The sequence below is a fragment of the Branchiostoma belcheri genome, unplaced genomic scaffold (genome assembly GCF_001625305.1).
Source record: "Branchiostoma belcheri isolate BF01 breed outbred unplaced genomic scaffold, Haploidv18h27 scaffold7, whole genome shotgun sequence".
Classification (NCBI taxonomy): Eukaryota; Metazoa; Chordata; class Leptocardii; order Amphioxiformes; family Branchiostomatidae; genus Branchiostoma; species Branchiostoma belcheri.
The window spans coordinates 1,622,165-1,638,446 of NW_017804353.1; the positions used below are offsets into that span (position 1 = coordinate 1,622,165).

General features: G+C 43.2%; 1 protein-coding gene, 1 long non-coding RNA gene and 2 other non-coding genes across 4 annotated transcripts in view; all 4 read left to right on the forward strand.

Annotated features, from left to right (window-relative positions):
* LOC109484311 (CUB and sushi domain-containing protein 1-like) overlaps positions 1 to 11,678 on the forward strand; it is a 22,106-nt gene extending 10,428 nt beyond the window's left edge. Inside the window, exons 14-22 of the mRNA XM_019787568.1 lie at positions 2,033 to 2,200; positions 7,389 to 7,453; positions 7,592 to 7,755; positions 8,809 to 8,968; positions 9,402 to 9,554; positions 10,200 to 10,287; positions 10,563 to 10,676; positions 11,055 to 11,168; positions 11,533 to 11,678. Of these exons, the coding sequence (XP_019643127.1) occupies positions 2,033 to 2,200; positions 7,389 to 7,453; positions 7,592 to 7,755; positions 8,809 to 8,968; positions 9,402 to 9,554; positions 10,200 to 10,287; positions 10,563 to 10,676; positions 11,055 to 11,168; positions 11,533 to 11,678 (1,172 nt within the window). The remainder of the gene's footprint in view (positions 1 to 2,032; positions 2,201 to 7,388; positions 7,454 to 7,591; positions 7,756 to 8,808; positions 8,969 to 9,401; positions 9,555 to 10,199; positions 10,288 to 10,562; positions 10,677 to 11,054; positions 11,169 to 11,532) is intronic.
* An 893-nt stretch (positions 11,679 to 12,571) lies between these two features.
* On the forward strand, positions 12,572 to 13,833 carry LOC109484687. The gene is made up of 3 exons (XR_002141081.1): positions 12,572 to 12,688; positions 13,124 to 13,281; positions 13,720 to 13,833. It is a non-coding gene; the product is annotated as an uncharacterized LOC109484687 (long non-coding RNA).
* A 1,493-nt stretch (positions 13,834 to 15,326) lies between these two features.
* Trnaa-ugc lies at positions 15,327 to 15,398 on the forward strand. Its single transcript has one exon. It is a non-coding gene; the product is annotated as a tRNA-Ala (tRNA).
* Positions 15,399 to 16,210: 812 nt separating this feature from the next.
* On the forward strand, positions 16,211 to 16,282 carry Trnaa-ugc. The gene has a single exon. It is a non-coding gene; the product is annotated as a tRNA-Ala (tRNA).

The following is a 16,282-nucleotide window of genomic DNA, read 5'->3' on the forward strand; positions in this document are numbered from 1 at the left end:
GTTAAGTTAGGGGGAAAGCAACATTCACTTTTTTCGACTGTAGTTACCATGTTGTTATTTACGTGACAATGCTGTTATTTACGTTACCAATATATGCTAGCGTTTGCCCAGAGTGCAGTTGCAGATACATTTAAACTGTAATCAATACTACATTCCACGGTTCTTACCGCTCCCCGCCAAGTACAAATATATGAAGTATAGTAAAATCTGTATTCACAACAGAAAAGACTACATTGTGTAGTTATCTTTCCTAAAAATCAATTACTACTAGTATGAGAATATTTGATGATAAATAAGTAAAAACGAACACCACTGTAAGATGATGCCCCCTGGGAGGTTCGTCTGGGGCTTCTTGTTGATAAAAATACTTTTGTGCTTTGTTACAATAAACAATACATGTTCAGACCGTTATCAGTGTGTAAACTGGTGTTTTTAAATCACTCTCTTGAAAGTGACATGATAAAGATAAATATTCGATATTTCACAAATTAAAACAGCTGGCACTTTGAAAAAGTAGCCTAATATAGTCAACAGTATAGGGAATAAGTTAAAGCCACTTGGCAAGTCCTAGCGACAACTTAATTTTTTATCACTTTCTAACCCCAATTGCACACGTTAACTAAGAATGGGTGACCTGTTTCATGTGTATTAATTTTTATTTCCATTCTTGTTCCAGTGGACTGTGGCCGGCCGCAGAACATATCAGCGGGTGCGCATGTCTGCCAAGGCACGAACTTCACACAAACGTGCAACGTGACCTGTGACGTAGGCCATGTACCCTTGACGTCAGACGGCCTGCTCTGTACTTCCAGTCGCAAGTGGATGCGCATGCCCGAAGGAACGAACATTACAGAGCTGAAGTACAACGAACAAAGTATGACTTTTCTCTCAAACTTTTCGTTTACTTGCATCTAAGTTTGTCACCTCGAGATACTAGATTTTCAGTGAAAAATTCGTCAGTTCAACATTATCTTAGTTATTTTTTTTGTCACATGTTGTTTGCATGTAACATCTGTGTCCATAATATCACCAGGGTCCATACTATCGCCACCTTGAGAAATAGTGTGCTTTAAGATATTTTTACTTCAACATACTTTTGGTATGTACTCCTGCACACCTCAAATGTACATACCTAGGGTATGTTGCAGTAAAAATATCTTTAAACACACTTTTTCTCAAGGTGGCGATATTATGGACTATGGTGATATTATGGACACAGATGTTATGTAACTTAACGTGTACCTTCTATCTTACACTCAGATGAGTCGGAGGTGCTGGCATGTGAGAGGGTGGCCTGTGGCAACATAACGGTTAGTGGCAGACTTTTTTTCTTCGAGCCAATGAGAACAATGAATTGATATAAGTTATTATTTACTGTCAAATTTTATACAGGAGTTACACATCCGTACATAAAATAAATGTAGACTTTGAACGTTAATGATTAAGTAAGTGTAAATCATACTTTTAGAATTACAATAATTAAGACGATGTTCTGCCCATCGCATGTAATAGGACTATTACTATACTGATTCAGATGCGGTATGATGAAAATACACTTTCTTTGGCCGATAAACCAAGCTGACAGTTCTAAAATAGGTCTGTTTTCTTTGTAGGTCCCAGCACAGGGAGAAGTGACGTGTTCTGGGACGCGGTACAACGACACGTGCTACCTGTCCTGCGCGGAGGGATACATCCCCACAGCCGGCACACAGTTTGCGTGTGATGCGGCCGGGAACTGGACAGCAATCCCAGAATGTACACCGGGTAAGACACATAGAATGCATCCGCAAAACCAAAAGTGTCAAGTGAAAAGTGCTAAGGTTTAATTGAAGCAATATTCTTCTGAAGTTATAAGAATGACAGCCTCTAGAACAGCTTGCACTGTACATGTTATCATTTTTGCTTACAATACGGTTCTATCATCTGTCTAAGTTTCTATCTCACAGTTTATATACTACAGTAATGTTTTAAAATGTCAAAATCATTACTTAGAATTGATTGTTCTTTTGACAATGCATTTGTTCTCTACCAGTGGAGTGTGGCGACCCTCCCTCCTTCCCAAACACGGAGTTCGAATGTTCGACGGGTACGTCATTTCCGGGCAGCTGTACGGCTTCCTGCGGGACCGGATACAGGAACACGAACTACACACACGTCACGTGCGGTAGTCATGGCAACTGGACTCTGGGCAACGATACAGGTAGGAAGTTTACACAAATACAGAATTTATATATAGTTATAGGCTTAAGCCTCTGCTCAGTAAACGTGTTTTGTTGATATTTCAAGACACATGGAAAGTTCACTATTCACACTGCGCAGTCATTGGTACATCCTTTATGAGTTATGGGGCAGTGCCGGAGTCGCGCGGCGAGGCCGAGTCCCACTATATGAAATATAGGATAACGGGGTGGGTGGGGGGCAGCGAAAAACTTTCCCAAACAAGAAGGGCTAAACCCTTCCCCACCCACTCCCTGGGACTGACCTAACACCACGCTCCTTCGGCGTTGCGGATGCTTCCAATGATCGCAATGGTGATTAGCCTGGCTGGCATTCATATTTAAAGGGGTAATGACGTCATGCAGGATTTAACCAATCACAGCGCAGTGTAATAGTTCACTATTCACACTGCGCAGTCATTGGTACATCCTTTATGAGTTATGGGGCAGTGCCTGCGTCGCGACGTCCCAGCCTGGTTACCCTTACTATAAGTCTTAATATAGTACTAGTAACTTTCCCTTCTCTTCACTTCTCTTCTCTTCTCTTCTTATAACCATCCCCATACTCATCCCCATACTCATCCCATTCTTATCCCATTCTCATCCAATTCTCATCCCAATCTTATCTATACCTCCCAAAGCCTAGACTTACATCTCTTCTTCTCGGAAGAGCATACCCAACTGAGCTGGCTTTATCTAATAATTTATCTTTACAGCCACCCCTACACGAATTTTTTATGCAAACAAATTGCATTTACAACACAAGTTACAGTGTACAACTGTAAAGTGTCTTTCATTTAAACTCGTGTTGGCCTAATCCTCCGGAATCCTATTTTGTAACATGAAACCGGTATTAGACCCCGGAGCTCGTTATTTTCCCCATCCACTGCTACCCACACTCCCCTGACTAATGTGAATCGAGCTTCTGGCTTAGGGTGGGTTTGACTCTTATCTCTCTCTGAATAAATCCCTAGTAGAGCAAAATTCAAAAATCACCGGAAGTCCACTAGCCAGTTGGATTAGTCCAACTCTAATCTCATCTCTTCCTCGTTAACCTCTCAATTGTCAACGAGGTAAAATCTCATCGCCTCGAATTCCTGTACAGAGGCAAACCCAACCTTCCGATGAGTAGATCTGTTTCATTAAACGGGTGTTCATCGACAATCATAAAGTGCGAAACACAACAGGTAGCCTAACCACCACTGAGTGCCCAAACTTAGAAGGAGACCAAAAGGGCACCCATACGACAACTCGACACTCACTACCTGTGACGCAACACATGTACCAACACCCGCCATGTGTGCATCCGTCTATCTGCGACCGAACACCCACGTGTGGAACGTCCCAAGGAGACAGTCACGCGACAACTTAGACAATCACTTAACCGTGATGCCACGAGTGCCTGCACGCGGAATGTGCTAAGAAACACAATAAAACCACCTACGATCACTTTACATGCGTTGCATAAGACATCAGCGCTCGCCCTATTTGGATCCGTCCGACTGTCTGCCACTCACATGACAAAATATCGACGATCACTTAACATGGGACGCAACAAAAAACATCAGCGCTCGTCTGTACGTGGAAAGTACCACCAAGACACTCACATGACAATACCGACGATCACCTTACATGCGACGCAAGAAAACATGAGAGCTCGCCATGTCTAGATCCGCCCGACTGTCTGCCACTGAGAACCTACACGTAGACTGCGCATACTAGACACTCACATGACAACATCGACGATTACGTACTTTACATGCGACGGAACAACACATCAGTGCTCGCCATGTTTGGATCCGTCCGACTCCATGTCACTGAGCGTCTGCACATGCAATTTGCATAAGAGACACTCACATGACAACATCGACGATCAAATTTACCCGCGACGCAACAACACATCAGCGCTCGCCATGTTAAGATCCGTTCGACTGCTTGCCACTGAGTGTCTGCACATGCAACTTGCATAAGAGACACTCACATGACAACATCGACGATCAATTTACACGCGACGCAACAACACATCAGCGCTCGCCATGTTAAGATCCGTCCGACTGCTTGCCACTGAGTGTCTGCACGTGGAAGGTGCATAAGAGACACTCACATGACAACATCGACGATCAATTTACACGCGACGCAACAACACATCAGCGCTCGCCATGTTAAGATCCGTCCGACTGCTTGCCACTGAGTGTCTGCACGTGGAATGTGCATAAGAGACACTCACATGACAACATCGACGATCAATTTACATGCGACGCAACAACAAATTAGCGCTCGCCATGTTTGGATCCGTCCGACTGCTTGCCACTGAGTGTCTGCACGTGGAATGTGCATAAGAGACACTCACATGACAACATCGACGATCAATTTACATGCGACGCAACAACAAATTAGCGCTCGCCATGTTTGGATCCGTCCGACTGCTTGCCACTGAGTGTCTGCACGTGGAATGTGCATAAGAGACACTCACATGACAACATCGACGATCAATTTACATGCGACGCAACAACAAATTAGCGCTCGCCATGTTTGGATCCGTCCGACTGCTTGCCACTGAGTGTCTGCACGTGGAATGTGCATAAGAGACACTCACATGACAACATCGACGATCAATTTACATGCGACGCAACAACAAATTAGCGCTCGCCATGTTTGGATCCGTCCGACTGCTTGCCACTGAGTGTCTGCACGTGGAATGTGCATAAGAGACACTCACATGACAACATCGACGATCAATTTACATGCGACGCAACAACAAATTAGCGCTCGCCATGTTTGGATCCGTCCGACTGCTTGCCACTGAGTGTCTGCACGTGGAATGTGCATAAGAGACACTCACATGACAACATCGACGATCAATTTACATGCGACGCAACAACAAATTAGCGCTCGCCATGTTTGGATCCGTCCGACTGCTTGCCACTGAGTGTCTGCACGTGGAATGTGCATAAGAGACACTCACATGACAACATCGACGATCAAATTAGACCCGTCCGACTGCTTGCCATTGAGTGTCTGCACGTGGAATGTGCATAAGAGACACTCACATGACAACATCGACGATCAAATTAGATCCGCCCGACTGCTTGCCATTGAGTGCCTGCACGTGGAATGTGCATAAGAGACACTCACATGACAACATCGACGATCAATTTACATGCGACGCATCAAAAACAAAGATGTGTTTCCACCTACCCTGGAAATGTTGCGCCGTAAACACTGCTGGTGTTGGTCCTGCTGGAGTAGGACCTGCTGGAGTGAGAGGTTTCCCTGGTGTTGGTCCTTGCTAAAGAGTCAACTGTCGCCGTTGTCCTGGGTGCTGCACTGCTGGCGCGGGTAGTCTTGGAGTCTACGACATCGCCCGAGAAATGTTGTGCTGTATAAAACCCCACTGGTGTTGGTCCTGCTGGAGTAGGGCCTGCTGGAGTGACGGGTCTCCCTGGTGTTGGTCCTTGCTGAAGATGGCTCGGGGTATCTTGTAGTCTGTGACCATCACCTTTAAAACACAAACACATACACGTCACGCAGAGATACCAACTATATTTTAACTACCCACTCGAATGTGCCAACACCATGAGGGCATCACCACTCCATGATCTAAGGGTACAAAGTACCGAAGGCTTTAGCACTCGAGTTTCCAACCCTCCTGACAAACAAAGAAACGATTATCTGCCAAAGTCACCACCCAGAACCAATTTATTCAAATGCAAATGTACCACATGCAACACGCTCCCGCCAAAATGACAAAACGATTTACCAAAACTCTGGAAAACTGAAAATCAAAACAACGGAAACGACACCAAAAACCGTTCCGTAACCCAATGGAGTGGCCAAGAAACCTCCAGACTGTTGGACTCGTTAGGGATGTCACCGTAGCCCGGGCCGAAGATCACGGCTGCAAAAATGTGGTAGGTTGTGGGATCTGCTGCTTGCCTTCCCACATCTTGACCGCTTGGGAAACGAGGTTGTTGTGCTGCTATAACTGCAAGGGCAAACGACATTGCTTATCAACCTGCAATTTCTTAACCCCGTGAAAACCTTTCACACTACTACCACACTACCCGCCCGAGCGCGCCTCCACCGCGAGGGCAACCCGCAACACGATCTTAATGGGCACGAAGCCGAAGGAACACCGCTCGGGAAACCTCCCCTGCTAATTTTACAAAATGGCTAAAACCACCCTCGAAAACTCAGAAATGAAACCCTGAAAAGAACAAACTACTAATAATCAATTCTGGCTCAAACAGACACCCACGCATTCAAATGCAAATGACCCAGGTGCGAGACTGCCGCCAACATTCTTACAGACAATCCACACAAAAACTGTCGGAAAAGAAAAGCAAACCACGTCCTGTACTTCACACTACCCAAACCTTCTCTTTCAGGAACAGGCCTCTGCTTCTCTAACGTCAGCGACCAAAACCAGTCCGCCTGTACCGGGTAGGAGGTGTTTCCGAGGTGCGTCCGCTGGTCCTGCTGAAGTTACAGCTGTCGCCATTGTCCTGGATTCTACACAGCTGGTGCGGGAAGTCTACGAATCTGCGACGTTATCTTAAAAACAGAAACACGTACACGTCAAAGAGACACCACATATCTCTTTTTCTACCCACTTAAAAGTTCAAGAGTGCAGCAAAGAACAAACAACATTCATCTGCCAAGCTCACTACCCAAAACCACCAGTTAGTAACGAATGCAATACCACCTGCAACGCATTCCCTCCAAAAACGAAATGTTACCAACTCGGGAAAACAAACAAAAACTCGTGGACACAAAACGACAGCAAAAACCGTTCTGCACGCCTCCAAACCGAAGGAGTCGTCGTGGAAGCCTCCAAACTGCTGGACTCGCCAGGAAGACACCGACACCCAAACCGAAGACCAGTGCTGCAAAACGTGGGAGGGCTGGGAGGGCACGCCCGGCACTAGCACGTCGCTCCAAGCTGGCGTAGGCTTCCAATGATCGCAATGGTGATTAGCCTGGCTGGCATTCATATTTAAAGGGGTAATGACGTCATGCAGGATTTAACCAATCACAGCGCAGTGTAAATAGTGGTATAATTTAAACCACCATAATTTGTAAAGAAGAAGTGCATTACTTGTTATAATGGATTTTGTAATATGGATATCAGTATACGATTACTAAACCCTTTGTTTTTCTTTTCAATAACAGAAATATTGTTGGAGAGGTTAGCGGATGACTTTTTCTGTGAGAGAAAGGACTGTGGCGTACTACAAGTGAGTTCATTGTATTGCTACTAACATCTGTGGCTTAATTAAAATTTACCAGTGATATTATTTAGATACAAACACTCATGTACTATGTGAACAATCTACTTTATTCATTCATAATGTTCACGTGTGTTGAATAAACAGGAACCCACTCACGGCTCTCTCGCGTGCACGGGAACGAGATTCGAGGACACCTGTAAGCTGACTTGTGACACTGGGTACGAGGTGACAGAGGATGACGGGATATCTCTGTTCGATGAGGAAGGCTACACGTGTACAGAAAGTGGCACTTGGAGCAGTCAACCTACGTAAGTCATGATACAAATTACTATTCTTGTCCCCATAGACAAATACATACCAACCATCAAAGTTTTTCGATTGTTTTTGCTCGAATCTGCACTTAAACTTTTAGTAGTATACTTGATAACAGTTACTCATATTAAAAAACGAAAAGCCAATTGACATACAGGACATGCGGCACAAAACGTCAATAACGTTGTTGATACAAACATAGCTTAAAACTTATCAGGCTTTAACTGTAACAAGGCTGAGGCAATAAAAACCATTGCCAAGGCGACGACTGAATGATATATATTATTTCATATGGTGGAGCTAGCAATCTACATTACAATTATCAGAAAAACATATTTCCCTATGTTATTAAGACATGCACGTAGTGAAATTTACAGGCTGGGTGGAGGAGGTGTGGGGCAATATACCAAATACACATATAAGGGGAATCAGCCGTTCTTCCCCAGCAATATAGATTTTATGATGACATACTTACTTACTTTACTTTGGTCGAGTTCCCGCTAGAACCAAACTGAAAACCATCCTCTACTTCACTCTATCCTCCACCAGAGACTGGATTTTATGCCTGGTCTGAAGTTGTTACTCCTTTGACTTTTTTTTTTACCTTTTGTGGGTTCCAAAAGGACGGATAATTTCTTTTCTCTCTGTGACCTGTTTGAATATGGTCTTTGGCCAAAGACAGCTGTGCTCTCTGTCCATCGTGTGGGGAGAAGACTGATGACCAGTAATTGATCATGCCAGGCATCTGGATGGGTGGCACGTGGGCACCCCGTGTAAGTTACCTGCTTGATCCAAAAACCACATGGTGGAAGGTTTCCTCCAAACCAATTCCCTGGGGAACGCATTCATGCAATTTTTGAAATTCTTTCAAAGCGATCGTAGTACTTACACAAATGCCTCCGCCCCAAAGGCGTCGCCAAAAAACGGAAGTCATCTTTTAATCTATAACGTTACCTGTGAATATTATTGCACCTGAGTTGAAATACTAGTAGCAAAACAAACTCTACTGGCTGAAATAAAAGTATGTTCTGTGTTTTTTTCACCTCTAGTTGCGGCGAGTCCGATTTCTGCCTCCATGGTCACGACGACTGTGATCTTCAGTACGGGGTGTGCGAACATACGGGACATCGGAACTTCAGCTGCCGGTGTGCGCAAGGCACTCTGGGTGACGGGAGAAGCTGTGCCCTGCCTGTCTGCGGTATTCTAAATGTAGGTATCGTATGTCATAAAGTCCTTTACATCTCTCTCTCTCTCTTTCTCTCTCTTTCTCTCTCTCTTTCCCTCTCTCAGCCCATCTATTAGATAAGAATTCAATCTGTTTAAAGACTTACTATATCTATAGTATCTATCTATCTGGTTAAAGTATCTTTCAGTTTTTATACTTTGTTATGTATACATAAAGTTACCTGTTTGTCCAACGTCAGACGTTTCAGACAGCATCCGTAATCTTTTATCAGTGACTAAAGAACAAGGAGGGTTCGATCAGATTGAAACCTGCTTGCTGAGAATGACACGTCTTGATTCTTGTATCAGTCTGACTATTGTATCAGAATGTATCCAGTTGCTTGAATCATTATGTAAACTACGTATCCATCGATCTATCCACACATAAGATCTGATTTGATGTTTTCTTATTTCCCAGGCCACAGAACCAGACCATGGGAAGCTGTTCTGTGAGTCACAGTCCAGTTTGGGGATGGGATCCGCCGACTGCCGGGACCCTTCTCCCTCCGGGGTGGACAACCAAGAGTACGCGTCGGTCTGCAGACTCATCTGCAACCCTGGATACAAACAGGTACGTCATAGCCTCACCGGGGTGCGGCAAACTGTTCTCTCCCTGCATACCAAATCCCCTAGCTGCTATCTCTCTTATTTGACCGATTTCTACTCTTTCCAGTCGCCTCCCGAAGCCTGGTAGTGGCTAGGTACGGCATCGCATCCAGAACTGTGCCTGTCTAGTTCTGTGCCTGAATTGGTCTAGCCTTATAAGATCAGGTACTGTTCTGGATAGCCTCCCCATGTCGAAGTATTATAAAGATTTGCCTCAGGAACGAGTGAAATTTATAGAACTGTTCTGGACGACGAACAGTTCTGAATACATCACGGCGTGAGTTTTTACTCTCTCTAGGCAAAGGCTTGTTACTTCAGGGACGGAAGTATTGTTTTGGGTGGCGCTAATTAATGTTAGGTTTGTATGTTTGGGTTCCAAAGCAAAAAAAGGTGAACCCCGGGCACAAACAGATACGGCATGTCTACTTAATGTCAAAGCAGAAGCTGGTTACTTCCAGGGGCTTTGGGTGCCCTATGTTTTTTGGTCGGTTGGGTTTCAAAGTGAATGGGTGGAGACTGTGTTTCTCCCGAATATGAACTATCTTGATTGGGTATAATATTGATTGGATTTTGTATCGAGGTATTGACGACAGTCTCTCTATCTCCACAGACGCTCGATGTGTCTTACATGTGTCTAAAGAACGGAACCTGGCACGCCCCACTGGACCTGGAGAACGAGAACATCCAGCCATGTGTCGGTAAGACACATTCTTACCTCTTTTTCTCACAAAAATAGTTTTTGCAATAATTGTTGGAAAATAACTTACTTTTCTCTCAGCGTGTTCGTCAATGTGAGTGAAATTCTGTTTGTCAACCAATACAAAATCAGTTTTGGAAGGATTCAAGGTGACTAGTGGAAAAATTAATGTATTATAAAAGAATCACCACCTAGGACCCTGGACCTAGTTTTTCACTTGCAAGTACACCCTAATACTGCTATGGTTCCTTGACACGTTCTTTTCGTTCCTTGCAGACATTGATGAATGTTTGAGCACTCCCTGTAAGAATAACGCCACATGTAGCAACCTGGAGAACGCCTACAGCTGCGCATGCGTACCAGGATTTACCGGAACCGACTGTGATGAAGGTACGGACACCTTGTTAAAATTTTGAAGGAAAAAAAACAACTTATGAACAAATATGAAACACACAAAATAATGTATTTTTAGCTTTGTATGATTGGCTACCAGATTACTTGCATGGCTCATTTGGACATTGTCATTGTATTGCTTGTGTATTTGTTTAATGAAATTGTGTGATAATTGGACCAAAATCGCCCATGCCCAATATAATGACAATATCGAATCGGATATAATTGTGATGTCTTCTGATATGTTAATCCTGCAGTTTTACATTTTTTTCTATCAACCATTTCGTAAAATGTGCCAAAATAAGATATGATTTTAAAGTGGTCTCTACAAGTTTTTGAGAATTTTTTTTGCGATTTGACATTTTTTCTCAATAGAGATAAACGAGTGCGACAGCGACCCCTGTCGGAACGGAGGGTCCTGCAGCGATGGCGTCGACGACTACACCTGCTCCTGTCTTCCGGGTTGGACGGGAGAAATCTGCGAAACTGGTAAAGAGTCGACCACATATTTATAGCTACAAAACGTTTACACTCTTAAATGCATCTGCCTTTCGTACTTCTACTTTGAATTTGCTGGCGGCACTAGGTTGGCATACCTCCAAATTACATCTAATAACCCCTTCTGAATAACTCATAATGTCTGCGTAGCTTTAGCTGTCATTTTGTTGAAATAATCGCCCAGATTTAGATCCTTTGTTAATGTGGGCAGGAAAATATGGAGACTGGCACTATTCGAGCTCGTGTCCATGTACAGTTGTGACCTTATTACTTTCGGGGCAGGAGTATTGTTTTGGGTGGCTAAACATAAATGATGACAGGCTTAAGGACACATTTTGCGTTCTTAACCACACAGATATCGACGAGTGCAGCAGCAGCCCCTGCCAACATGGCGGCACATGTGAAGATCACGTGAACGGCTACACCTGCCACTGTGCTGAAGGGTGGGAGGGGGAGGACTGCGAAATCAGTGAGTTGAAGACTAGTCTCAATGACTTTTGATGAGTCTTCACATGTGTTGTCAATTTTTACAAAAATACACCATCAGTACATGTGTACTTTATAAGACGTTGATCATAATCGGTAAAGTTCAAGCTTGTCTCTGTAGGTTTCATTTATTCAAATAAGTAATCATGATTTGTTCTTTATCTGATTTGTCTGTCATATTTGCGATCATAAAAAAAACTAAGTGCCTGTTCGTATATACTGTACAGTCATGGAAGTATTGTTTCTGACTTGTCTCTGTGTACTCGTGTGAAAACGAGGTGAAGTCACTGAGCATTCGGCTCAGAACCAAAAGGTCCCGGGTTCGAACCCTGCTTTGTCACCAACCTTGTGCCCTTGGGAAAGACACTTTACACGTCTTTTGTCACGTAACTCAGGTGAAAATGAGTGTGCCTGAATGATCATTATCATGATCGTGGGCATTAAAAAGAAAAAAAGAAATAGAAAAACATCCCTGATTGAATTATTTATCTTTCTACTCCAAACAGATATCGACGACTGCGCAGGGGTGACATGTCAACATGGCGGGCGGTGTGTTGATCACGTGAGCGGATACAGCTGTAACTGTACAGGAGGGTGGATTGGGGAACACTGCGACACACGTGAGTGACAAAATTGTATTAGATCTTTTAAACTACTCCCAAGGTTTTAAAATGTGAGCCATGACTTGATATGTACTCTTTGGCGTTGAATTTTTTTCATCATTGTTACCGAAAATTCGTTTCCTAATTTTCACAACGGCAAAATCATATTCGGTCTTCTTTACCAAGAAAGTCTAGTATTCTTTTTAACACTACCTCACTGACTCCACTGAGCCTCATGTAGTCCATTTAGGTGAATACGGTTGTCGATTTAACACCTGTTACCTCCCTCCTCAACACTAGGTGCTTCCAGCTGTGCAGTCCTGAAGGATGCTGGGTACACCTACTCCGGAAGTTACGTCATCGACCCTGACGGACCGGAAGCCGGAGTTGAGCCCTTCCCTGTACTGTGCGACCTTGACAATGGTAGGCAAATTTCACAACATAAATTTCTACAAGAAGGCGAATTCTTATATTATTATTAAAGAAAGATAACAGGTCTAGGACTACGTCCAATAACCAGTAAGACCATTACACGCTATTTAGGCTTTGGACCTATTTTTTGTTCTAGAAGATAAGCGGAAAGTATATATCATTTATCAATTTTATAAAGGTTGACCCTTTGGTGGTTATGAGAAGCGACATTTGTGATGTTTTGAGAAGAGGAAGAGTAAAAATTAAGACTCTTTCTATCATATAGCAGCCACCAAACAGATATAGCTCAGAGGCTACGGTGGATTGACGCACACTGAACCACGGCTAGAACATTGTCAAAACGTTGTCCTATCACACAAGCATTTGGTGTTGCTTCTGCCAAGAACTACATATTTGCCTCTAAGAACCATATCATTTTTTTCTAAGGCACCACGTTGGTCGGCCATGACAGTGAGGCCCGTACCAGAGTAAGCCCCGGGTGTGAGGCGGCGGGGTGTTACAGCAGGGAGGTGAAGTACCTTGCTACACCGGACCAGCTCAGCGCTCTAGTCGCCGTGTCTAACTCATGCAGGCAGTTCTTTAAGGTGACACAGTTTTCTTTTTCCTTACAACTGGTCGGTCAAAGTGTTAGAGTTGGCTCAATAAATTTGCATGTTTCGTTACGGTTTAGTCACTGCAATGCCATGGTTGAGTAACTGTAATTACCTTCACAAATGCACGATTCTACCTGAAAGTTAACGTTAACGTTTAAAAGACCAAAATGGCGGACAAGTCATAGTCACGTGAGTGCAAATCCACCAGAATTTGGACATCTTACATTTTGCCTTCTCTCCTGTTATTAGATGACCATTATCCGAATTCTTCATTTAGAACAATATTTTTCCGAAGCCCCTTTTTGTGTCCCTTTATTTAGAATTAAAACATTTCTCCCCACTTCTATTTAGAACGTTCTCCTTTCGAACCCACAATAACCAAATTCGTCATTTAGAACATTCCTTTTTTTTAATCCCATTTTTCTGCAGTACGAGTGCCACAACTCCATCCTGAACATCGCGTGGTGGCGCTCCCCCGGCGGACAGAGACAGGTTCACTGGGCAGGCGCGGGCTCTGGCAGACACACGTGCTCGTGCGGGGAATCAGGTGAGGCGGAGATATATAATGTTGATGATACTAGACGTCACAAAATGCAGATATACATGCCACGGCTAGTTGGTGGAGTAGGTAGATGCAAAACATCAGTAATTCAACCAAAAAGTCTGAATTGATAAGTGAAAGTTTTGTCAGCAGTATAGATTCTGTGAAATAAAGTAAAGCAGCATGCCCCCATAACTTTACATTACTTAAAGACTTGATAGAGTAACATTTTCCAATTCCAAATACTTCGTCTTCGATGGTTTTCTAAATCAAAGGGTCCTATATGTATAGTGCAGGATATTGGTTGCATTGTATTTTCTGACCTGAAAGTTTTTTTTACTATATAAGATGCAGCTAAGAATACACTATGCATATGTGGAAACGGTAGGGGTAGTTACTCATTCGTTTTCTTTTTCTGACCTAAAATTAGGAACGTGTGCAGACGACAACCCGGCCTGTAACTGTGACAACAACGACAACGTTTGGCGGGAAGACTCCGGCTGGCTCACGGACAAGAACACCCTTCCCGTCATGCAACTCAACTTCGGCGACACGGGGGACCCCGGGGAAATTGCGTTTCACACCCTGGGGAGGTTCACGTGCGAAGGGATGAAGCAATAATCATCTTAGAGTACTGGTATTTATTAACGAAGACATATGTGGCATTACCCAACAACTTAAGGGCATGATATCCTCTTTCCAAGTATCAAACGTGTTTACGATATTTGTTGCCTATAGGTGATTTTCAAGCTGTTTTGTGCAGAAAAAATGATAAAGTTTTTGACAGCTCTAATTATCAAAGAACATGAATGACTGTGTGTGATCTAAAGGACAGTATGAGTACGCAAGGATTCAGCGCAAATGTCTTGATATTGTGTTTTATTTACATACTCAGTGTCGTTTATATCTTTGAATTATTTGCATGTACATACATATTGTATTACCTATAATCTATGTGTTGCAAGCTTGGGGTTTCTATTGAATACAAGCGTTAGGAACTATTTGATATGTAAGATACAATGTAAATATTACGTATAATACTTTGATATCATGGTTGGTAACATTGTCCTTATACCGTTTATAGATTTGGAGAAAAACAAGGAAACTACGTACAACCTTGTAGGTTACTAGTAATGTGTCATGTATGTGGAGCATGTGACATATGTTTAGTATGCAAAGCAACGTGCAAGGCTTGTTTTGGATCGATAGTCAATAGGTATCAGTTACATTTCATACATTTTATATGATTTTGATATCACGTGTAATATTCCACATTACTCGTTAAAAAAATCATGCTTTGCTGGTTTTGGTTTGGGTTGAGTTAAATGTATTTCTGTATTAAAATTTGTTATGATGTGACGATAAGGTACGTCATCATAACAATGGGCTTAAGTGTAAAGTGTCAAGTTGACATTAAACGTTGCAATAAAATGTACATCAATTTACATTGTTTTGTCTAATGTTTGTACACTAGAGGAGCAGATGGAGAGCACGAGGGGATGTAGCTCAGTGGTAGAGCGCACGCTTTGCATGTGTGAGGCCCCGGGTTCGATCCCCGGCATCTCCAGAACTATCATTTTGATTTTCCATTAAATTAAAGCACTGTAATGACATAATAAAAAAGGTGCAACTTTTTTCTTCTACAGTTTCAACTAGAGCTAAGAAAACAACAACAAATTGGGCTTGACAAAAGTCGAAAAATTTTGCCGTGTCGAGCAAGTTTTCACTAATGGGCATAACCTTAAACTTTTCAAGTCAAAGGCAAACAAACATCTGTCCTCACTGTCTAGTACAGTAACCCAAAACATTTGAGTGGCTCTTACGAGCCTTGTTTTGTGGTGAATATGAATAAAAACAAATCGTAGAATTTAGTTGGGCTCTTCTGGTTCTTCCTTTTCTTTCGAATTCCCTCCGTCCAGAGTACCGTGACTTCCCTCCTTGTCCAAACTGTTAACGGACTTCCTGGGACTTTTCTTGGTCCACATCCATTTCCACGACTCCTATGGAAGGAAAATGACCTGTTATTTCTTTATACAGATAAGATCCAGCCAAGATGACCATGAAAAATGCCCCCCCCCTACACACACACGCGCGAAGGGGATTAAGTCTCATAATCGCTGATGTCACACTAGGATTTGTACCTATTTATCTTATCAAGTTATGATAATCCAGGCAATTAACCGTAGAGTCATAGAGGTCACACATATCCCCAATGTGTTAGATGTATTCTAATATTTACAATACTATACAGCGTGGTGAACAAGTCAGGAATTGCTGGTGTCGTACACAACACACTGTACAACACATTCTAAAACACGAAGAGCAAATGACAGGCAAATTTTCTTTAATGATTGTCCACTAGACAAGCCGTCTTGCGAAGGGGGTGTAGCTCAGTGGTAGAGCGCACGCTTTGCATGTGTGAGGCCCCGGGTTCGATCCCCGGCATCTCCA